Source organism: Lygodium microphyllum, chromosome 4 (assembly GCF_053477565.2).
Source record: "Lygodium microphyllum isolate KBCC chromosome 4, Lygodium_microphyllum_v1.1.10, whole genome shotgun sequence".
NCBI lineage: Eukaryota > Viridiplantae > Streptophyta > Polypodiopsida > Schizaeales > Lygodiaceae > Lygodium > Lygodium microphyllum.
This window is the reverse complement of record NC_141138.1, coordinates 108,469,852-108,494,743: the sequence shown is the minus strand read 5'-3', so window position 1 is coordinate 108,494,743 and position 24,892 is coordinate 108,469,852. Positions and strand designations below refer to the sequence as shown.

The window sequence follows — 24,892 nt, the reverse complement described above, 5'->3', positions numbered from 1 at the left end:
AGATCAACCGGCCCACGGTGAGAGATAAGTCCAAACTCTCTTCTAGTGCTCGTGCGGAGTTGACCAAAGTTCAATCTCATTGGGATAAACTGAATGCTAGGTTTCGTTCATTTCTCTTTCTGTCTTTAGCCCATATCGAGCACTTGACGGTGGCTCGGGAGATATGGCTGGAACTTGCTTAGATGACCCTTATGAAGAGGGTTTCTTTGGAGGTGGAGATGCGGATTTTGTCCGTGAATAAGTCTTCTTCGCTTCAGGAATACACCAATAATCTTCGATAGCTTTAGATGGAGGCTCAAAATGCGGGGAAGCCCATTTTCTTTAAAGACATGGCGATCACTTTATTGTCCCAGTTGCCGCCACGATTTGGTACCTTTTATTCTGCTCTTATTGCATCAAGGCGGGAGTCGACTCTTTGATGGGAAGAGTTGGTTTCTATGGTCTTGGACTAAGAGGAACAATTGAAGGGATAGAATGCTTCCAAATCGGAGGCATTGGTAGGTCAAGCCTCTTAGAAGAAGGGGAAGGACCAATAGAAGAAGAAGGAGGACAACAAACCAAAGAAGGACAAGGAGAACAAATCTATATGCCATATTTGTGGTAAGACCGGTCATTGGAAGAAGGATTGCCCCGACAAGGATAAGAAGGACACCAAGAAGAACGACACAAAGGATTTTGGAGCGGTAGCTGCACCCTCATCAGTTGCTTTTCTATACTTAGTGGTCATTGAGGACCCTACATTGCAGACTTCTAATGCTGTGATGACAGCTCTCCAAGCTTGAGAGTGGATCGTTGTCAGTGGTGCTTCACGGCACATGACTCCTTCCACCGTTGGTGTTGCCCATTTGCGACCTTCACTTGGGCAGATTTTGATAGGAGATAGCTCTTCAGTGTCCATTGCTGCATGGGATGAGATGCAGCTGATTCCAGATGGACGTGGTGGTGCCCACACTTCCGAGGTGTTGCATGTGCCAGGTTTAGGGTATCGTTTGCTTTCGGTCCATAAGATTTGTTCTCTTGGTCTTTTGGTGGAGTTTGACAGTGATGTTGTTGGAGTCCTTGATCGTGGATTGGGGAAGGTTCGCTCTTCAGGGTATGAGAAGAACGGCATTTACAAATTGAAGTATTCTATAGCTCTTATCTCTCTTCTTCTTATCAGACATAGTCCGAGCTATGGCATGCTCGATTTGGCCACCTGAACTATGCATATTCTCGGAAGGCGTCGTGAGGATCGCTTGTTCGAGGTTTGTCGGACATAGTGGTGAGCCAACAACCATGTGTCTCCTGTATTTGTGGGAAAAAACATAGGGATGCGATTTCCCACAAAGCTTCGAGGCGGCCTACTTCACCTATGGAGCTTGTATCTACGGATCTTTGTGGCCTGATGAGGACCGAGTCCTTGAAGGGGAGCTTGTACTTCATGTTGATCGTAGATGACTGTAGCAGGATGGCATGGGTCTATTTCTTGATGTTGAAGTCAGAGGCTTTCTCCCACTTCAAGGATTGGCTTCTCTTTGAGGAGAACCGATCTGGCCGGAGATTGAAGACCTTGCGATTAGACAAGGGTGGCGAGTTTATTTCTAATGAGTTTGTTCATTTTTGTGTAGATAGGGGCATTCACTAGGAGTTTGCTAATATCAACACTCCTCAAGAGAATGGCATTTTGGAGTGAAAGAACCGAAGTGTGATTGAGATGGCACGCACCATGATGGAGCACTGATAGACACCTCAGTTTCTATGGGCCGAGGCAGTGACTACAGTAGTCCACATCCTAAATCGATCTCCCACTTCGGCTGTTGACAAGATGACACCTTTTAAGGCTTGATGTCTCTTATTTCAGGATCTTTGGGTGTGACACCTATGTGCACATCTCGAAGACACAATGCGACAAGTTTGAGGTGGCTTCTCGAAGATAGATCTTTGTTGGCTACATCTCCCAGTTCCAAGGTTATTACTTGTATGATCCTGTGAAGAGGGATGTCTATACGAGCCGAGATGTGCGGTTCGTAGAAGTTTCGGCTACAGAGGGGGGTGAGGAGCACCCCGTACTTGGAGATCTAGGGGAGAGTTTGGGCTCCTAAGACAGTTCCCTTGTAGCCAGGGCCTCTTGATGATGATTCTGCTTCAGATACAGAGTCTTCTCTTCCACCGTCCACCCCCGTGGAGTGTCCGCTAGTGGATGTACCTGCGTCTTCAAGAGATGGAGAGTGATGAGGAGAGATACGACCTCCTCCTCATTGGGCCCGTGACACACTTCGAGATTTATGGATTGAGGGGGTTCTTAAGAAGTGTAAACCGCTAGATGCACCACGGAGGTCGCGGAGGCACCATGCACATACTACTGAGCTTGTTTGCTCTAACTAGTGTTTGATGTCCTGTGTTATGCAGGATCGAGAGCCTACCTCAGTGAAGGAGGCTTTACAGTTTGATCATTGGCGAAAGGCGATGGAAGCCGAGTTGGAGACTATTGAGTGGATGGCACTTGGTTGCTTGTGCCTCGTCCCTCTCATAAGAAGGTGATTGGTGTCAAATGGGTCTTCAAGACCAAGTACCATAGTGATGGCTCTTTGGACAAGCACAAGGCTCGCCTTGTTGGTAAAGGTTTTGCATAGCGCCCAGGTGCTTTCATGATACTTTTGCCCCTACAGCTCGCATGGTGACTATTCGTGCTGTCCTTGCCTTGGCTGGCCATAGGAGATGGCATGTTTTTGAGTTAGATGTGAAGTCGGCTTGCTTGAATGGTGATTTGAAGGAGGAGATCTATGTGGAGCAGCCTCTTGGCTTTGGATCCTCGGATGGGAAAGTATACAGGTTGAAGAAGGCCTTGTATGGCCTAAAGTAGGCTTCACGTGCATGGAACGAGAAGACTAACGTGTTCCTTCAGTCAAAGTTGGGATATTGGCGCTCCAAGGCCAATCTGCAGCTTTATATACACACTTTCGAGGTTGGTTGTGTGTTGTTTGTGTTGTATGTTGATGATTTGATTCTTATAGGTGACCATGCACAAAAGGTCCAAGAGACAAAGACAACTTTACATTAGACGTTCGAGATGACGGACTTGGGGCTTCTTCATTTCTTCTTGGGTCACGAGATTTATTAGTCTCAGAGGGGGACTTTCATCTCTCAGCAGAGATACATGCAGGAGCTCTTGGTGACTTTTGAGATGGGGACTTGTCGGACCATTTCTACTCCTATGGATCCGAACTGGAAGGCCACTTCACACTCGGATTCTCCCTTGACGGATGCTTCCGGCTACCGTCAGCTGATTGGATCATTGATTTGGCTCCTCAACACTAGTTTTGATCTTTGTTTTGCTGTAGGTCTCTTGGCGGGGGTCATGAGTGAACCAAAACAAGTGCATTGGCAGGCTGCCTTGAGGATTCTTCGGTATTTGAGGGGGATCTCTGACTTAGGGATTTCTTATCCAGCAGGTACAAGTGCTTTAGATCTTGTTCTTGTAGGTTGGAGCAACTCGGGGGCTGGTGATGTGGACCATGGGTGGTCTACTACAGGCTATTTGTTTTACCTTGGGTGTAGGTGTTATCTCATGGAGTAGTAAGAAGCAGCCCACGGTAGCCCTTTCTTCTACTGAGGAGGAGTATCGGACCGTGTCTTCCACCACATGTGAGGTTGTGTGGCTTCGGAGATTGTTGGAGGAGCTTGGTTGCCCCCAGTCTCATCCTACTCTTTTGTGGTGCGACAACAAGAGTTGCATTGCCTTGGTACATAATCTTGTATTCCATGCCCGGACAAAGCACATAGAGATCCAGTACCACTTCATTAGGGAGAAGCTTTTGGATGCGACCATTGATGTGGGTACTGCAAGACGGAGGATAATCTTGCAGATTTGTTTATGAAGGTGCTTCCCCAGGCTCTTCTTCGGAGACATGCCAGATCCTTGAGCCTGCCTCGTCTAGGATCTGAGAGGGGGTGTTAGAGATCATCCCCTGGACACAAGCATTTTCCTCTTTCAGGCAGTATATGGAGCAGTTCAGGGTCAGTTTGAGTGCCACATCAGCAGCAGGGTGCCACATCATCATTTCTGCCACTTTAATAGTCACACGTGTGATGGGAGATGCTGTCTCGCAGATGCCACGTGGCAGAGGATTGTGCAGTCGGACAGTTTTTGGTATTTTTCATGCTTTCTGCTGCATTTAATGCAGCAGACCTGATGCTGGACATTGTTCTTTTCCAAGCTATATATAGCCAGTCTTTTGGCACACTTTCATTCATTCACAGGCACTCTCAGTAGATCATGGAGATCAGATTGTGATCAAGCCTTGCTTTCCTTGAGGTGTGTGCGTGTGGTGACATCATCGAGGAGGAGATACGCAGACATACGCACTGCTCTCTTGTACAGATTTGCATTCCTTTGTATACAATATACTTACTACAATAGATCTTCTTGTTCTAGTGTCTCTTTCTCTCTCTTCTCTTTGTGTTCATTGTCTCTCTTAGTCTTGGTCCCACGCTTCTGCATCGCTGCACTTTGACAGAGCTATGGAAGTTGGAGTAAGAAGAGAGAGCAAGAGCGTATGTGGGATCTCCAACGGTCACAGTGTGTGACCTGCCTTCTCTTATTTTATTATCAATGTAAAGAATAAAGAATAAAGTGATAGTGATGGGCAGCCGCCACTTGCAATATACAGGTGTACGCTCAATCAATGCAAGATAAAGATAGGTGGCTAGGCATAAGCAACCTTTAATCCCCAACAAGCAGGAGGGCTGTGCATTGACACAAGGTTGGAGTGAGGAGAGACGTGTGAGAAAGGAGATTGATTTGCTATTTTTTTGCAGGAATTGCTATCAAGGAAGGAGGAAAGGTTGCGTTTCCAGCTTTTTATAGCAGATTTCAGACTTTAATTGCCTTTGGTGGTTAAGATAGGTTCAAGATGAGTGAAGGAAGTGCTAGCAGGCCGTCTTTTTGGAGTTGGAGGGGGCTATCCATTCCCTTATGCAAGCTATTTGAGTGACTATGTCTTTTGAAGTTGATATGGGGTTTCAAGCTATAATGCACGCAAGGTCCCGATGCTACTAGCTCTTCCACAAGATCAAAAGCTAGACGAAGATAACTGTTGCATTTGGCAGGTGATGATGCTTGCCATCTTGGAGTCTTCTGATTTAGCAAAGTGTATGACCGAGTCTATTGATCATCCAATGATCAAAGATTCTTCCATACTTTCTCAGACGAAGAAAGCATAGTTAGTAGAGGTACACGCATATTGGTATAAGTAGAATGTCCACATTTGCTTGTTCCTCTTTCTATCTTGTACACCAACCATGATTGCTCATATCAAGCATTTGATCAATGCATGAGAGATATGGCTAGAGTAAGACCAGCTCTACAATAGGACGTCTTCTTTGAAGGAGGTATCTTTGGAGGTGTAGATGTGGTCTTTGAATCCAAACAAGTTTTCTTCCATGCTTGGATATGTGAACAAGCTTCAACAATTCAAAATTTGGACTAGGCCATTACCTCCGAGGTTATTCGGAATGGGCATGGCGGTGCCTACACTTTGGAGGTTCTTTATGTACAAGACTTAGGCCATCATCTTCTTTCAATTAGTGAGATTTATGGACTTGGCCTTAGGTTCGATTTTGATACAGATTCTTTCAGAATTCTTGATGGCAAGTCTTGACAGGTGCTGTGTCAACTTCCAAGGGTATGAGCAAAATGGTGGATGCAAAGTTCCATGGCCCTTACTTCCTTACTTCTCTTTTCATAGTCTTAGACCGAGTTGTGGCATGCTTAGTTGGCCACCTTGACTACGAGTACCTTTAGAAGGTAGCTACTCGTGGCCAACTAGTGCGTGGATTGCTAGATGGTGGGGTGAGCCATCTCCCACGTGTATCTTGGATCTGAGAGAAATAGCATAGATATGTGCTTCCCAACAAGGCTTTAAGATAGTTAGAGAAGCTCTTGGAGCTTGTTTCTACAGATCTATGTGGACCTATGTAGATGGAGTCCCTTGAGGGGAGTCTTTACTTTATGTCATAGTCACAAGTGATAGTCATATTTGGACTTTGAGATTACGGGGACAATAGCTTCTTTCAGTCTTGAATCCCATTCCATGTGACTATATATTCACCTGTGATAGCAATTCCTCCCCATCTCTCGTCCCTTGTCCCCATCACATTTTGCATTACTCATGATATGCTTTATGTTAATTATGGATGATTACAACAAGATGACATGGGCTTATTTTTTGGCATCAAAATCATAAGCTTTCTATCACTTAAGGATTGGCTTATCTTCGAGCAGAATTGCTTAGGGTGGAAACTTAAGATAGTGAGATCTAACTAGGGTGGAGAGTTTGTCTCCAATGAGTTGGCTCGATTTTGTGCGGATCAAGGGACTCATTAGGAGTTTGCCAATACCAATACTCTTCAAGAGAATGGCAATTGGAGCGGAAGAATGGGAGGGTGATCATGATGGCTTGGACTATGATGGAGGATCGACACACACCTTGGTGTCTATGGGCCAAAGCAGCGGCCATGGTAGATCATATTCTAAATCGGTCACCCACATCCGTTGTTGTTGGTATGACTCCTTTTGAGACATATTTTGGAATAAAAGTGGATGTTCTTCATTTCAGGGTGTTTATGTGTGATGCTTGTGTTCACATTCCAAAGAAGCAAATATATAAGTTCGAGCCTGCATTCAAGAAACAGGTGTGGTCATTGCAGTTCGTATCCTAACGTGATCACCCACATCCACTGTTGCTTGTATGGCTCCTTCTGAGGCTTATTTTAGACTAAAACTAGATGTTTCTTATTTTAGGGTATTTGGATGTGATGCTTATGTTCATATCCCAAAGAAGCAAAGAAATAAGTTTAAGCTTGTATCCAAGAAACAAGGGTTTGTTGGCTATAGCTCTCCATCATAAGGGTATAGGCTTTATGATCCCATCTCACAAGATATTTATATGAGCTGAGATGTGCGGTTTGTTGAGTTTTTAGCTGTAAGGGGGGCGGGGGGGATGAGGACTCAGGAGCACTCTATTCTTGGAGATCTAGGTGACAGTCGGGCATTGGAGCTAGTGGCCTATGGAGCCTATGCCTCATGAGGCTCCACCTACAGATGAGGAGATTACTTCTCCATCGAATTCCCCATTGGTGGATGTTTTAGAGATTTTGATAGAGGCAATGCAATAAGGGGAGTATTGGTCTCCTCCTTGTTGGGCTTGTGAGACGCTTTGTGATGTAAGAATTGAGGGACTTCTTGAGGAGTGGCAACCATAGAATGGCATGTGGCAATCTCAGAGGAAACGTGAACACTCCATCGAGCTTGTTTGCACTAATGTGTGTGTGTGAGAGAGAGAGAGAGAGAGAGAGAGAGAGAGAGAGAGAGAGAGAGAGAGAGAGAGAGAGAGAGAGAGAGAGAGAGAGAGAGAGAGAGAGAGAGAGAGAGAGAGAGAGAGAGAGAGAGAGAGAGAGAGAGAACGAAATGATGTTACACTTGCCCAGGATAAAAGTCCCGGTTGGAATGGTCTCACCAATGAATTCTTTGAGAGTTCTGCTACCCAACTGGTGAAACCATTGACGACTATGTTTTAGCAGGTTTGGGAAACGGGGTTCATGGCTTCCTCATGGAAAGAAGGTCTTATCAAGCTGCTTCCAAAAGTTCCTTCACTGTCAATGTTGAAGCATTGGAGACCAATTTCTTTGATGGGCTCGATGTATAAAATCTTTTCCAAAGTAATGGCGAATCGGCTCCACAAGCATCTTCCGGCCATTGTGCATTCTCTTCAATATGGTTTCATTAAGGGCCGAAACATTCTGCATAATATCTTAAATGTGCAAATGGCTATTGACTATACAAGGCACTCTAATCAGGAAGTGGTATTGATTCAATTGGATTTGGAAAGGGCTTTTGATTATTTAGACTGGTCTTTCATTGCAGAACTTATGTCTACTATGGGCTTTGGTACTCGGATGTCCCGCTTGATCTACACCATTAGTGCTGCGGCTTCTTCGCAAGTTATGCTAAATGGTGGTGTTACCGAGCCATTTGTCCTTGCACGCTCGGTGAGACAGGGTTGCCCTTTGACCTTGCGACTCATCCGGTTCTTTCGATGTTATTTTCTATGGCAGCTTCTGCTCAGTTGGCTGGATTGTCCCTTCCTTTTGGACAGCACTTCATTAATTAATCCTTGGCTGATGACAGCTTTATGATTTTGCGTGCGGACAAGGATAATCTTCGCAAAGCATTAGATGTTTGGACGCTCTTTGGTCATACTTCTGGTCTTCATATCAATTCTTTCAAATGAGCCATTCTCAGTTGCACGGAGCCCGATTTACACTCTTTGGGCTGGCTGGGACAAGTTGTTTCCTGTGGTTCCATTGTCAGGCATCTTGGGTACCCTTTGGGTGTTGATGTTCGGCCAAAGCAACTACTACAGTGGATTTCACAGAAACTGGCAGCTAAGTTTTTGTATTGGAAGTCGCAGGCGTGGCCCTTCCATGTTTGCCTCAAAGTGGCTCAGACAATTATGTTGCCAATGCTCACATATTTCTTGCCATTGCTGCCTTGGACTCCTTCTACTTTGAATGCTCTTACCCGGCACATTCGTTTCATGTTATGGAAGGACTCCTTGCATGCAGGCATTTCATGGATTTCTTGGTCGCATGCATGTACCCCCAAATGCATGGGTGGTGGGGCTGTTTTGGATGCTGAAACTCATATGCTGGCACTTTGTTGGTCTCTTTTTCGTGCCATGTGCGTTGATCATCACCCATGGGTCGTTATAGCCCGTTATTTTCTTGAGGATCACGGGCTGGTGCATGGTAATACACAAATTCGGAGCTCCTGGTGGCATGTTTTGAATGCAGACTCCCGGTTTTCTAGTCCTTCCTCATCCCTGCTTGTTCATTTGGTCTGCTCCTGGAAATTGGTTCTCCAGAACGCGCGTTGGCATCCAGCGGAGGACCGCTTACATATTAACTCTTTTGAATTGGAATTGTTGGCAGCCTCGCGATTACTTTCTAGAGAAGGCAAACATGAGCTCAGACCAAAATTTAACCGCATGGCACGTTTGGGCTTGACTTCGGTTGTAGATGCCACCCTTGCCAGTCGTAATGTCTTGATATCGTTTCGTACAGCCAGGAGACTTTTCAGAATTCCTCGTGGATACCGTGATTTATGGGAACAACTTTTGTTAGTGCTCCAGAGCAGGCAACCCTTTCTTGCCTTTGCTTTGGATCGTCCTTGGCAGGACTGGGTCCTGGCAGGTCGGTTGAATTTGGAAAAGGCCTCGGCTAACCAGGTGTATCATCTTTTGATTAAAGATCATCAATGGTTGGTTGCTAAAGCTAATACTGTATAGGGATTGTGGAAATCTCAGTCATGGTGGAAGGCAACTATGATGGAGGGCTGGTTGAACAAGACACCTTTCAAATGCAAGGTCTTTCTTTGGAGGGTGATGATTGGTGGTCTTCCTCTTGCTTCAACCCTTTCCAATCGTCGAATCTCTAACGGCAATTGTTTCTTTTGCACCACTACTGTGGAATCGGCCTGTCATCGATTTATTTCTTGCCCTCTCGCTAAGAATATCTGGTCACTCTTGTCAGCGGTTTGGCACGCAGTGGTTGGTTCCTCGCTGAACCCTTTGGATTGGGTTTTTGTACGGCCAAAATACCCCACACCGCACAGTCGCATATGAAGATCTTGTTTCACTTTCTTAGATATTGGGGATGCTGGCACAATTGGACCACTCGGAATGCCTTCCTTTTTGATTCGGCCTCTAATGTTCCGGGACATGTTGCAAGGCTCAAAGGTCTCTTACATTGGCAGATAGATCTCATTCGGCACTTTGACTTACTCCCTCGGGAGGACTTACTTCCTTGGCATATGGCAATTTCCTCTGCGTCTTTGCCATGACTTTTTGTAACTCTTTTGTTGTTTGGTACTGAGATTTTACACACAATGGCTTAGAGCCATCGTGTATCTTGTAATCATGTAAACTTGTACATTTTTTTCATAATTAATACAATTACCTTTTACGAAAAAAAAAAGAAACAAAATGATATATTAACGTCTACAAAAGGCCAAAATGGCCAATGAGACCATGAGTTACAATCATGTGTATGATGGTACAACTGTCTGGACAAAATATGTATCACAAAGCAAAACAAGAAAGGAAACTAACTATGGCTATGTGTAAAACATAGAGCTCTATCTAATAATAATGAGCTCCAAATGGTACAATCTCATGTGGGTATGGAGGGCCTAGCTCTAGCCCGAGCAATAATCCCCTGTATCCGCCTATGAAGGTGTCGTTGGTGCATGTGTCGAGGCCTAGGACGTCTAGAAGAGTGCCTTTCAATTATCTTCACGAAAAGAGAGAGAGAGAGCGCCTTGAAGAAGGTTAGGGTAATCACAAGGGGGGATTCATGATTTTAATTTTTTCCTTGATTTTTAATCATTTTTGTCACATTTTCATAAGGAAAAGTTTGATGGCCCGCGCCATGTAGGATAGGAGACAACATTGGTATAGGAGGCATTACAATCTAATCATTAGTGGAAGACCATGGAGTAGTAGTTGGAGTCCATTGAGCGGAATGGCACTTGGTACTTTGTTCCATGGTGTGCTCATTGGAAGGTTATTGGAGTTGAGTGGGTCTTTAAGACCAAGTATCTTAGTGATGGCGTACTTGACAAGCATAAGGCTCAGTTGGTTATCAAATGCTTTGCACAATGGCCAGTTGTTGACTCCCAGGATACTTTTTCCCCTACAGCTGGTATATGTTTTGTGCAAATTAGTGCAGTTTATGCAGCATCGCATTGCATAGTAGTATTTCAGGCATCAGTTTTGTGCAGCTGCCGGGTTTGGGCAGCAGTCAGGGCAGGTCCTATAAGCTGGACAGGTCAGGCAGATGTGTCATGGGGCAGGCAGGATCTGTTGCAGCATTTACTGCAGTCGTACCATGCAGTCAGCTAGATATTGCAGTGGTCAGAGTCGGCCAGTTTTGACTGGCCGATTGGGTCATCTTTTAGTTCATTTCATGCCTATTTAGGGCAGGCCTGCCTGGATCACAGATACTTGTGTTTTGTGCAGATTTAGGGAGAGACCTCTGGCTGGATATTCCTCATAGCCCATTGTACATATTTCCTTCAATATTCAGCATTCATTTGTGGGCAGCAGAGTTATGGCTCTTGAAACCTGTAAAAATGAGATTAAGGGAGAATGGTGGGCTGCATGCCTATTTGTAGAAAGTTTGGGGTACCCAAATTAGGGTTTTGCATGTAGGACATAGTAACTCTCTAGGATCACGTTTCTTTTTAAAATAAGAGGGTTTCTTTTTTAATTAAGTGCGTTTTGGGGCTGTTTAAGTCAAGCTAATGCATTTTTCGCTGAATAGGCACGTTGTGAGAAGCCACCGTGATGATACAAGATAGTGTTGTGGAGAGTGATGACGAAAGTTAGAGAGGATAGAGAGGGCAAGGGAAGATATTATTTTATTCGTGAATATGCAAGTACCGAGTTCGTCAGGCATGGACCATCATGGTCTCGTGAGCGGACGGTGGTTTTGTGCACATCATCAGATCTCATTCCAAATAGCAAGGTGACACTGTGATACCAATGAAACATCCCCCTAGGATCTAGCCTACAGATGAGACATGACACAAGTTGTACCTAGGGCAAAGAACATAAAAGGTATGGGCATATGACTCACTTTCCAACCATAGAGCCAAATAGGCTCATCCCCTGAGCATGGGAGCTAGCATAGTTGTTGGGTACAAAATGTACAATACAATATGGTATGATAAAGTACAGCACTAAATGGTACGTTAAGATTTTCTAAGGTATGGTGCAATATAAGTATGTTACCAAAAAAAAAGATTATTTTGGACTACAAATAGTAGAACATATGTTTAAAACCAAAATAGCAATGCCATTAGAATATATAAGATGCATACATAAGGGTAACAAGCCAAAACGTGTGGCATGTGCTGCATGTGCAACATGCGCCACAACTTACAAGTATATAGATGGGAGTGGATACATCATAGATTCTGGATGAAAAATTGTACAAAAGGGGCAGTTTTTCCATACTCAAACGAGAGAATTTTTATACTAAAAAGGGTGAGGTAAAAAGGTCTGTTTTTTTGTACTAAATCATATGGATACACATTGTATCATACCGAGTGTACGAAAGTATCAGCCTATGGCCAAAAGTCAAAGAATGACGATCACACAATCATGTGCACAATAGGGCCTTGAGTCCTATAAAAAGGAGTTGGCTTTCCTAATCCCAAAGTGTCCTAGTACATTTGCACTAGATCGCTTTATGATCACTATGACAAATACTACTAGCACCCATCGGGATGTCCAAGGATGTAACACTTGATCATTGGCATGCTTTAATTGGTGCAGGCAAAACATGAGTCTTTCCTCCTTACAGAGCATCCAATTGCATTTGTTTTGAATATCATCCCCTATACTGTGGCTATAACCTCCAGCAACTATGGAGCCATCTCTTGTGTGTGCTAGCCATCTACCGAGCAACCAGCCATAGGTGGACTAGTAATTATCTACAGTTCTCTGTTTCTTACCCATAGTAACTCATATAGTACTTTTCTTAACTGGTGCAATGAAGTTTTTGGCATAGAAGGAGAAGAATTGCAAGCTTGTTTCGCCAAGTTCCAACCCTTGGCAAGCTGTTTTGCAGAAGTATTGCACCTTATTATGGTGTACTGAGTCTACACAATCTTTTCTTGGAAATATTCGTTACTGTTCTGCATAACCTGCATATGAAAGCAGACAGTTAAATTTTTTTTATGTTGGTTATAATCATACTAGTAGAGGGAGGTCTGCAATAATTGTGTGATCATCTTTTGGTTGTCTGTTTTAAGGACATCTGGTTGTAGCCAAGCTAGGACAAAGTTCAAGCATTCAAAGTGAGCTGTGTTCAGGTTGATTGATGCTTTAAATCATCAATAAGAAATGTTCTGATTTGGAGTAATAGCTTATAGAATCACCACTGTGTTTTATATGGACTTCAGAATCAACAGAAACCAGTGGTAAAAGAGCTTGGGGCTTTCCAGCAGTTGCCCATGGTGGCCTGTGCAAGTGAGCTTCTGGGATCTGCAAAGAGGAAGGCCAGAAACGTTGGGCCCACAAAAGGTCCTGAGTTGTTCAGAAGAGCCAAATCTTTTTTCAAGGGATGTATGAATCAGAACTGTAATTTCTGTAGCTTGGTGTGGTATCAGGAATAGCTAATATCGCAAAGAGGGAACGAAATAAAGGTGCCAAACAACTCGATGCGCTAACTAAGGCAAGCAAAGAGTATGTTCTCATGTTCTTGAAAAACAGCGCTTACAAAAATTGTTCATAGCACTGCAAACTTGTCTTGTTTGTTAAGTCATTTTGTTGCTGTGGCTGAATGTTCAGGAACTTGCACTTCCCTTGAGGACTTACATAGAGAAGTTTCCACGGAAGCGCCAACTACATGCATATGAATATTCTCTAATTGATCTAACATTTGGGACCGGCAAGTATGAAGAGGTATTGTTGCGATTCAGCTCAAATGCAATCTTGATGTTCTTTCTGCATTGAAAAGGGCCAAATACTAGTTTGCAGTATGCTTGAGCTTATATGGCCTTGTTTGGGGTGTCCCCACTCATTAGCAATGGGGTGATTCTTGATTCTTTTGGAAAATTCTGTACAAATTGTTTGAATTTCCATCTTGATACTTAAAATTGAAGAGTTTGTTTGGGCTTTATCCATGTTTTGATGCTTCAAAAAGTAATTTAGTGCATGCAATTCCATGTTTGGTCTTTCAACTAAGAATGTAATAACTGGAGCATTGCTTATTAGCTGTTAGATAGCTATGCCGTGGAAAAGTTGTACTCACTAGCTTCTGTATTATCAACAGGTTCTGGAAAACGTTAATTTGTTCAGAAAGAAGATTCTTGATTTGGGGAAAAATTATGCATCTATTTGTGCCAAGGTAGAGTCCTATTTTACTAGGCAAGATCCCATTTGACAATGAGCAGACTGGTGTTGTATGATTTGACACCAAATGTGGGTGTGCTTTTTGTCTTTACCTTCTGTTCAAAGTTTTCTGATGCGTTTGGTTGACCTACTCCTGTTGTGCCACGTTTCCTTACATTCCTGTACATAGGTTAAAGATGTTGATATATCATACCAGATCACACTCAGAGTGCAGCGATTAAAAGCTTATTATTTTGCCAAATCATTTGGCTTAGCTTATAGCAGTCTATGCATATTTTACCAAGAGCTTTCAATGTAGAGGGAAGAGATTTGAGGAGCTTTCGATTACCTGAAAGACTTTGACAGCCTATCCTGGCACATGTCATGAAAAGATATTACATCCACATTCCCAAATGGAAATCCACAAATGGAATTCCATGATTTCTTTTTCCTTCTCTGACAAAAATGTCAGTTGACATTTGTTTAAACCCATGATGCTTATCTCGTCCATGAATAAGAGTTTTGAGTTTTTAAGGGACATCCCTAGCACATCTAATATCGGATGAGAGGCTTGTAGGGCATTGTGGTATCAACAATATACAAAGGGCAGAGTGCAATGCTGTGCTCTGAACTTTGAAAGCCAATTGTAATCTGTCACTAGCACCAATGGCAATCCCTATTTTGTCCCAAACATTTTGGATTTAGATAAGAAGCATGGTGTAAAATTTGGCCTTTTCTTGTATATTCTAGTGTGCATTCTCAAAAAGTTATTATGAATGTTAAGTTGTTAAAGAATATTTAGTTTCTCTAACTTGAATGCTTTTTGCAGTCCACTTCAAAAGCCACAGCTGAAGAATCTGTGAAAGAGGTTGGATCATTGATGCATCATAGAACTTTAATGTACATATTTAAAGGAGGATATTTGTTGAACATTGATCCTTCTGATGTGTAGGGATTCTCCAAGCTGGAGGAACATTTTGAGAGAAATGGAGGTGTTGTAGATGAACTTTTGAGGGTGGCTAAGGTCAGTTTTAAAGAACATTTGGCTTTTTGTATGTTTTAAAAATAATGCCAATGTAATTTGAACATAAGTAATCTGGTGAAGTTCAGATGGGCCTTTCTGTTTTCTAAACAGTCTTCAGACCAGCAATAGAGGCTTAATTTTCAGCCTCAGTAGGGATTTAAACTCTGATTCCCTCAATAAGCCCTTCAGTCAAAAGATTGCGTTAAGGTTTATGTTCTTCAGCATAAGTAACTCCAGTCCCTGTCCCAACTTAAGCATTCTCTGTGCAGATAGGCAAGTAGGAATGAGCATATTTATGTGAGGTGGATAGGATTCACACACATGCACACACACACACACACACTCGCGCGTGTGCGTGCGTGCATGCTTGTGTGTGTGTGTGTGTGTGTGTGTGTGTGTGTGAGTGATGTGTGTGTGTGTGGTGTGTGTGTATAAGATCAGGGCTTTTCCAGCAGCAACACCACATTGGCACTAATAGGGTGCTAGAATTTGCCAATTCTATGGGCAGCGCCCAATGTTTTAGTTGGTTGGTTTGTACTGTGAACATGAGTACATTAATAAGTTGCGTCACCTCTTCTAGAATTAGTTCTAGAGTTAAATGAACTCTAGTTGAGTTAGAGATAGGTCTAACTTACTTGAGACCTATTGTACTTTAGTTCTATCATTCTAGCACTCTCATCTTTTGAGTGTGGAACTGCTGTCCATGCTTGCTCATTGTCTTGTGCTCACTCACATTCTCTCTTCCTCCATTTCCAACATTTGTTATTAGAGCAGCTTTTACGTGCGGATCCCGAACAGCCACTATTAGTTGTGCCGCTTCGCCAAGGTCTTGCTGCAGCCACCCAACATTCAGCCCGAGGAAGAGAAGTTGCTGTTTTGGAGGAGGTGCTGTTGTTGTTAGCTTGCACGCAGTGCCATATGCAGTCTTGCATGCAATTGTGCACACATAGCCTCTCTTAGCCCTGTTTCTCAGCTTTTCTTACCATTGTCTCAGCCCTGCCTGCCATTTTCTGCAGATCCGAGGAAAAAAATGCAGAAACCCTAATTTTTCAAATTTGGGGGTTTTTGAAAATTTCTGCAATTTCTCATCTCACTGCTCATCTCATATCTCATTTTGAAGAAATTTTCAACTTTCCACACTTTGTGCCAAGAAATTTGGGAATTTTTGGCTGAATTTTCGAATTTCTAAAATTTCTTGAAAATTTTCCAAGGAAAGTTGGGGTTTTTGTCCAATTCGAGTTCCTGTGCATGAATGTTCACTAAAGTTGCTAAGATTGTGCAATTTCTTCAACATTGGTGTGGGAAATTTGGGGCTTTTTAGTTTTCTAGTTCCAACACGCATCATGAGGCGGATTCTAGCTGTTGGTTACTGTTGGCACACATCCTGAGGTTACTGTATAAATTCAGATTGTAGGGTAAAATTTTCTTGGGGCTTTTGCCCTACACACATCCCAAGGCAGAAAATCAGTGGTATAGTAACATTTAATTGTTGCTATAGTGAAACTGAATAGTAAAGTTGGGAAAAATTCAAAAATTTTGATGAGACTCGGCATTTAATTGTTGGAATTTGTAATTTTTACCTCTTCTATTTTGCAATATACTGGTAGAGATTATGTGGAAGAAAGAGTCCAGTGTGTTGACTACGGAAAAGGTCCTCTTGAGGACCAATTCTTGTATGTTAACACACGTCGTGGGGATTATAAGAAAAAGTCAAGTACCTCTTCTTTTGCCCTTCCTTCTTTTCCGTACACTTCACATAATTAGAATGAATTTGGTGTTTCTTTCACTTCATTACATGGTGCATCATCATCTTCACAGTTTTATTTTCAGCCTTTAAATGATAAAAATGAACAAAAAGAATCTGCACCTCATACATCTCACTTTGAAAACCCACATATCCCACCACATTCTTCTGTTGCTTCACCACTTCCATTTACACCAGTTACATTTCCATTTCAGACACCTCATCTCGCACCGCACATCACACCAGGGGGTTATGGAAACATAAGCACATCCTTTAGGACCTCATCCTTCTCTTAGTCGGGTGGTGTTCCACCTATCTCATACACACTTTTGGGATCATTGCAACCTGGGTATCCCACTCAGTCTCTCCCAAGTGTGGATCAGTTGCCTCCACAATTTGCCTCCATGGCATTGCCTAGTAGACCTTTTGATCATACGGCTGTATCCCCAGCCTCACTTTGGACAAGGCTATCGTGTCCCAGTGCCTCCACCTACAAAGGCACCTTATGGAAACATTCATGTTCAAGTGCCTCCGCATCAATTGATACTCATTGGACACTCACAACGTACTTTTGCCTACTCGTCTCTTCCCCTCCCTCTTACTTTTATCAGACACACCCACCTCCACTATCTTTCCCATCATCATCTTACACCACCTATCCGATACCTCACGGTTCTAGCTCATTTTTTTCCAAGAATGCATTTAATGACAAGACTTGTTTTAACGGGTCAAACTTTACTACTTGGTCGAATTTGATGAGACATGTCCTTGACTCACAGAACCTATGGGATCTTGTGTAGGGGTTGGAATCCCAACCCGATTCCGCATTTGTTCCATACAAGGTTGTCCGCTCATGGAAGGCTAGGAATGACTTCGCTATTATTGAGCTGATGCAGGGCTTATTGCTTGAGTTTCATTCTCAACTTTAGCATTTTGACTTAGCGTCAGAGCGATGGGCATACTTGACGGACCGCTATGCGGCTCGGGATAAGACCCGTTGTATTAATCTTGACCATGAGCTTCAGCTTTTCAAAATCATTGACTGGGATGACTTGAAAGTCAAGTTGACTGAGTATCGGCGTCTCCTCACTGAATTATCTACTACGGGGACTCCCAAGTCCTTTGACGATCAGGTCACATTGTTTCTAAATAAATCCCCAAGAAATATTTCAATTTTGTGGAAGGAATAGTTTCAAAGCCTACCATGCCTACATTATATGAATTTGAGTGTCAGTTGTTGTGTTACGTATGGTTGTTCGATTAGTTTCATATGAATTCCTCTTCAGAGGGGGCTCTTCTTGCTCATTCTGAGAAAGGGCAACAAGGGAATGACAAACCAAACCAAACCTCCACTCAAAATCAAAATCAAACTCAAAAGCTAAATCAATCTGGGGATTCTCAAGGAAACTCCAAGTCACAACTTAAACCAGGGTGACAGAATGTACCTAAAAAGAATAGGTATTGTCAACATTGTCAAAAGGCTGGCCATTTTGCGATGAGTGTCGATTAAAGATACAAGGCACAATACCAAAACCTAAGTCTCAGACCCCGGCCCCTCAGTCGGGCAACCCCCAGTAGGGGAGGCAAGGTGATGGACTCTCCCTCTCAGAATGGAGTCGTAGAGCGTAGGAACCGCACAGTCATGGAAATGGCACGCTCTATGCTGTTTGCAGTAGAGCTAACTAAGCGCCTTTGGGTCGAGGCTGTTAACACTTCGGTGTACATCTTCAACCGGTGCCCAACCGTGCTTCTTTCTCAGAAGACCTCATATGAGGCATTTTTTGGCTCTTGGCCTGTTATTTCCCATTTCAGAGTCTTCGGGTATCGTGCGTACATATACATGCCTGATGACAAGATAGGTAAGCTTACTCCCCGAGCTGATCTCCTTATTTTTGTGGGATATTCCTTTGAAGTGAAAGCCTATCGTTTCTTCGATCCTCGGACAAATAAGATGATCGTTAGGCGGGATGCCGTTTTTGACGAGAGGGATATTGTGCAGTTTTCTGCATCGGATTCCGATCCGTTTTCTTTTTCCACATCATCCGATATTGTGCCTACTGAGCCTTGTCTACTTCCCGCTCCTAACATTTATGCAGTTTCTTCAGCTCCTAGGCCCCCTTCGCGAGACCCATTACCTCGCTGGTACCAACAGACCATGCGGGATTCGGAGATCCTACCACCGGATTCCTCTTCGGAGGGACCTAAAAGATCTAAACGGCTTGCTCCTCAGGTATCATTTGCAACACTGTTTACAACTGATTATATAGTGCATTTTGAGCCGGATACATGGCAGGAGGCTCTTCAGCATCCTCAATGGCGAGAGGCCATGCAAAAGGAGCTAGAGAGTATTGACCGAAATGAGACTTGGATATTGGTGAATCGTCCAAGCCACAAGAAAGTCATCGGGACAAAGTGGATTTTTAGGGCAAAGCTAAAAGCTGATGGAACTTTAGACAAGTATAAGGCTCGCTTTGTAGTATAAGGGTTTCGACAGAAGCATGGCATTGATTATGAAGAGATCTTTGTCCCTACTGCACGGTTGACTTCCTTTCAGTTGCTACTCGCGCTCACCGCTCACCACGGCTGGCCGATACATCAGATGGATGTCAAGAGTGCCTTCCTGAACGGATACTTGGAGGAGGAAGTCTATGTGGAGCAACCATCGGGCGTTTTCCTTTTGGAAACGCGAGAAATAAGGTATTCCGCTTGCATAAAGCTCTTTATGGGCTGAAGCAGGCGCCACGGTCTTGGTTCCATAGGATAGATGAGTTCTTACAGACTCATGGATACCTTTCTATCCCTTACAACCAGAACTTATATGTTTGATCTACTGTAGAGGGGGTTAGCTATATCTTGCTATATGTTGAAGACTTACTCATCACATGTTTAGATTCTGCTGCCATAGTGGAAATTCAGGCTAAGCTTAAAGCTACATTTGAAATGACAAACCTTGGTTTGTTGTCCTGTTTTTTGGGGATGGAGGTAGTTCGTTCTGGGGGTTGTTTTTTTGTGTCATAGCAGAAGTACACACTTCAGCTCATGGAACAGTACACTACGGATTAGACATGGCCAATGGCCATGCCTCTTGATCCTATTGTCCACTTGTCCAAGGATACCCTAGGACAGTCCTTCACTAAATATACCTATCGCTCTATTGTAGGCAAAATTCTTTGGTTAATTCACACTAGGCCAGATTAAGCTTACTCAATTAGCATACTCAGTCAATATTTCACAGCACCTAGGATGTCACATTGGATTACATGTCTTCGTGTGTTTCGTTATTTGCAGTGTACTTTTTCTTATGGCTTGATATATGGTTCTGGTTTATGTTTGCAGGGGTGCACTGATTCTGATTGGGGAGGAGATTCTGACAGCCGGCGTTTCCATGGCGGCTACCTTTTTACCTTGGGCACGGCTCCCATTTCTTGGTCCAGCCGTAAGCAAGAGACGGTGGCGGTTTCCACGGTCGAGGCTAAGTACCGGGCTCTCTTCGATGGTACCACCGAGGCCATCTATTTGAGGAGTTTACTGGCGGCGCTTCATTTTCCATGTGACTCCCACAGTTGTCTACTACGACAACCAGAGTGCCATTGCCCTTGCAGGCAATGTGATCATCACACCACGGACATGGCATGTAGGAGTCCACTTCCACTTTTCCAGAGAGCAGGTATAGCTAGGTACTATTCGCCTAGAGTTTGTGTCTTCATCAGATAATTTTGCAGATATCTTGACCAAAGCGGTCAACCGGCCGGTTCTTCAGTAGCTGCTACCCAGGATCGACTTGGATACACCCTTTTCTACTTCTTCAGCTTGACGGGGAGAGGGTGCTTTCCTCTTGCTTTCCCTTTTATTTTTAGAGGGGGCGGCTTCTACTCTTGATCGTGACAGTGATGATGCTTACAGTTTCTAGACATTACGTTCACTTATTCTTTTATCTTGTATTATGGGCATTTGTAACTTCATCCATACCGTCAGGATGACCTGATTGTAAAAGGGCACTTAGACAAGTGAACAATTCCCTTGCGAGGGCATTGTCCCAGTGGCACCGTTGCATAGCATATTGCATGAGCATGATATCTTGCGTGTCCCTTTTGCATTACCCCATGCATTGGCATTCTGTTCATGTAAACATGCATCTGTGCATATTTATCCCTTTTCGGTCTCTTGGAGTGGTCGACTCTAGGATCCACCATAATACGTGGCAGTTCTCCTAACGGTAGTTTCCCTACCCTTGCTTGCTTGCTTGTTTTGCTTGTCTTGCTAAGCCCACCATCCTCTTTTTTGCCTTTTCACATATTCATCACATGATTGACACATACACACAGCTGTTCTCATCCTTAGACACTTATCCTAGTTAGTGCGAGGGATTGGTCTGCTAGTTTTGTGCTTGACTTGGGTTTAAAAGTCTCTTTATCTTTTCCTATCTGTCACTTAATCGGCCGCTGCCCTATATTACTTATGTATTTTCAAAATATTTCAAAAAAAAAAAAGTTCATTGATTCCATCTGCCTTTGTAAGACTTGGTAGGTCCAGTGCTCATGCAACAAAAACACTATGCAGTGAATACCAAACCTTGAACTCTCGTATCTTTGGGATCAAGGTAGAGGTTATGAGCTATAGAGTGTGTTATACTTTGAAGGGGTCAAGAATCATGGCAAAGACAGTCCTTGAGTGTCGAACACGAGCAAACGTAGTCAAGGAAGGCTGGATCTGATGTAGAGGGTAATGTAGGAGAGAGAAAGTCTGAAAACGCAAGTACTTGAGGAGAGAGAAAATCTAAACAATAGTTGTTAGGTGCAAACGCATTAGATAGAGGTGAGAGAATGTTAGGGCGGTAGTTAGAAACTGCAAACGCAGCATTTAGAGGAGAGAGAAGATCATGGTGCCAGAGCTGCGAGTTGATGGTGACAGCAACCAATTGTAGATGACAACTCTAAAACATAGCGACAATTGCAAATGCGCGAGAAAGGTGGGAATGAGATGTGAGATGATAGGAGGTGGCTGTTGGAAGCTCTTACTACAATGTTCTCTGCGAATGGGATGCGACATTAGAGATATGACTCCTAAAACTTACAAAAACGAGATTAGGGGAGAGTGATAGGTTGCATGCTTATTTATAGAAAGTTTGGAGCACCCAAATAAGGGCTTTGCATGTGGGTGAATCATTCATAGTGGTGCCTCCCGGCACATGACTCCTTCATCAGATTGTGTTGCCCAGTTGCGATCCTTGCGTGGGCAGATTCTCATTGGAGATAGCTCTTCAGTATCTATTGCAGGACGGGGTAAGATGCAGCTTATTCCAGATGGACGTGGTGGTACCTATACCTCAGAGGTCTTGCATGTACCAGGTTTAGGGTATCATCTCCTGTCAGTTCATAAGATTTGCTCCCTTGGACTTTTAGTGGAGTTTGACAGTACTACGGTGCGAGTCCTTGATCGTGGGTCAAGGAAGGTTCTATCATCCGGATATGAGGAGAACGGCATCTATAAATTGAAGTCTTCCACCGCCCTCTCTACTCTTCTTCTTACCTTTCAGTCACAGTCAGAGTTATGGCATGCTCGGTTTGGTCACCTCAACTATGAATATTTTCGGAGGGTGTCACGTGTACAGCTTGTTCGAGGGTTGCCGGATATAGTGGTGAGCCAGCAGCCATGTGTCTCCTGCATTCGTGGGAAGCAGCATAGGGATGCCATTCCCCACACAACTTCGCGGTGGTCTACTTCACCGATGGAGCTTGTATCTACGGATCTATGTGGCCCTATGAGGAATGAGTCCTTGCGTGGGAGCTCTACTTCATGTTGATCGTAGATGACTATAGTAGGATGACATGGACCTATTTCTTAGCATTGAAGTCAGAAGCTTTCTCCCACTTCAAGGATTGGCTTCTCTTTGAGGAGAACCGATCAGGCCGGAAATTGAAGACCTTGCGATCCGACAAGGGTGGTGAATTTGTTTCTAATGAGTTTGCTCCGTTTTGTGCAGATAAAGGTATTCACCAGGAGTTTGCCAATACCAACACTCCTCAAGAAAATGGCATTCTTGAACGGAAAAACCGCAGTGTGATCGAGATGGCGCGCACCATGATGGAGCACCGACAGACCCCTCAGATTCTGTGGGCTGAGGTTGTGGCTACTGCCGTCCACATCCTTAATCGATCCCCCACTTCGGCCGTTGAAGGGATGACCCCTTTTGAGGCTTACATTGGGACAAAGGCCGATGTTTCTTACTTTAGGGTCTTTGGGTGTGATGCCTATGTTCACATTCCCAAGGCTAACTGTGATAAATTTGAAGTGAGCCTTGGGATAAATTTGAAGCAGCTTCCCGAAGACAGGTATTTATTGGCTATAGCTTCCAGTCCCAAGGCTATCGATTGTATGATCCCGTCAAGCAGGATGTGTACACTAGTCGAGATGTGCGGTTTGTGGAGGTTCCGGCTATATCACCGGGTGAGGAGCATCCTGTTCTTGGAGATTCAGGGGAGAGTTGGGCTCTTGCTACAGTTCCATTGGAGCCCGTGCCTTTTGATTATGATTCTGTTTCTGATACAGAGTCTACTGTTCCACCGGTCACCCCTGAGGAGTTACCACCGGTGGATATTCCAGAGTCTTCAGCTGATGGAGAGAGACGAGGGGAGGTTCGGCCTCCTCCTCGATGGGCCCGTGACACACTCCGTGATTCAGGGATTGAGGGGGTTCCTGAGGAGTGGGGACCGCAGGATGGTCCGCGGCGGTCACGGCGGCACCAGGCACATTCTATGGAGCTTGTTTGCTCTAACTATTGTTTGATGACCTGTGTTATGCAGGATCGAGAGATCACCTCCGTGAAGGAGGCTTTACAGTCCGCACCATGGAAGAAAGCTATGGAAGCCGAGTTGGAGGCTATTGAGAGGAATGGCACTTGGTCACTCGTGCCCCGCCCCCCGAATAAGAAGGTGATTGGCGTCAAGTGGGTCTTCAAGACCAAATACCTTAGCGATGGTTCTTTGGATAAGCACCAGGCTCGCCTTGTTGCTAAAGGTTTTGCATAGCGCCTAGGGATTGATTGTCATGATACTTTTGCCCCCACAGCTTGTATGGCGACCATTAGAGCTGTTCTGGCTTTGGCTAGCCATAGGAGATGGCCTGTTTATCAGTTGAATGTGAAGTCGGCCTTCCTCAATGATGATTTGAAGGAGGAGATATATGTTGAGCAGCCTCCTGGCTTTGGATCCTCAGATGGGAAAGTCTACAGGTTGAAGAAGGCCTTGTATGGCCTCAAGCAGGCTCCGCGTGCATGGAACGAGAAGATTGATTTGTTTCTTCAGTCTCAGTTGGGATATCGGCGTTCTAAGGCCGATCCGCAGCTTTATGTTCACACTTCCAAGGATGGTTGTGTGCTTTTTGTGTTGTATGTTGATGATTTGATTGTCACAGGTGATCATGCACAGCAGGTCCAAGAGACGAAGTCAGCTTTACATTGGACGTTCGAGATGACGGACTTGGGTCTAGTCCATTTCTTTTTGGGCCATGAGATTTATCAGTCTCAGAGGGGGATCTTCATCTCTCAGCAGAGATATGTACAGGAGCTCTTGGTGTCTTTTGCGATGGAGGATTGTCCGACCCTTTCTACTCCTATGGATCTGAACTGGAAGGCCACTTCCCATTCAGCTTCTCCTATGGTGGATGCTTCCCGCTATTGTCAGTTGATTGGATCCTTGATTTGGCTTCTCAACACTCGGGTTGATCTTTGTTTTGCTGTTGGGCTCTTGGCAGGGTTCATGAGTGAACCTAAGACGGTGCATTGGCAGGCTGCTCAGAGGATACTTCGGTATTTGAGGGGGACATCTGATTTAGGGATTCATTATCCCGCAGGGACAGATGGTTCAGATCTTGTCCTTGTAGGTTGGAGCGACTCGGATTGGGCCGGTGATGTGGATCACAGGCGGTCTACTACAGGTTATTGTTTTACCTTGGGTGCAAGTGTTATCTCATGGAGTAGCAAGAAGCAGCCCACGGTAGCCCTTTCGTCTCTGAGGCAGAGTATCGGGTCGCGTCTTCCACCACATGTGAGGCTGTGTGGCTTTGGAGATTGTTGGAGGAGCTTGGGTGCCCCCAGACTCGTCCTACTTTGCTGCAATGTGACAATGAGAGTTGCATTGCCTTGGCACGGAATCCTGTTTTTCATGCCCGGACGAAGCACATAGAGAT

General features: G+C 44.2%; 1 protein-coding gene across 5 annotated transcripts in view; it reads left to right on the top strand.

Moving 5' to 3' along the window:
• PDE318 (P-loop containing nucleoside triphosphate hydrolases superfamily protein) overlaps positions 1 to 24,892 on the top strand; it is a 119,455-nt gene that overhangs the window by 39,413 nt on the left and 55,150 nt on the right. For 2 of the 5 annotated variants that reach the window (XM_087676393.1, XM_087676392.1), the window contains exons 3-8: positions 13,007 to 13,127; positions 13,214 to 13,278; positions 13,395 to 13,508; positions 13,879 to 13,953; positions 14,767 to 14,805; positions 14,890 to 14,961. In XM_087676393.1, coding sequence (XP_087532519.1) covers positions 13,007 to 13,127; positions 13,214 to 13,278; positions 13,395 to 13,508; positions 13,879 to 13,953; positions 14,767 to 14,805; positions 14,890 to 14,961 — 486 coding nt within the window. Of the gene's footprint in view, positions 1 to 12,856; positions 12,917 to 13,006; positions 13,128 to 13,213; positions 13,279 to 13,394; positions 13,509 to 13,878; positions 13,954 to 14,766; positions 14,806 to 14,889; positions 14,962 to 24,892 lie in introns of all 5 variants that reach the window. The other 3 variants (XM_087676396.1, XM_087676395.1, XM_087676394.1) reach the window with 3 other exon arrangements.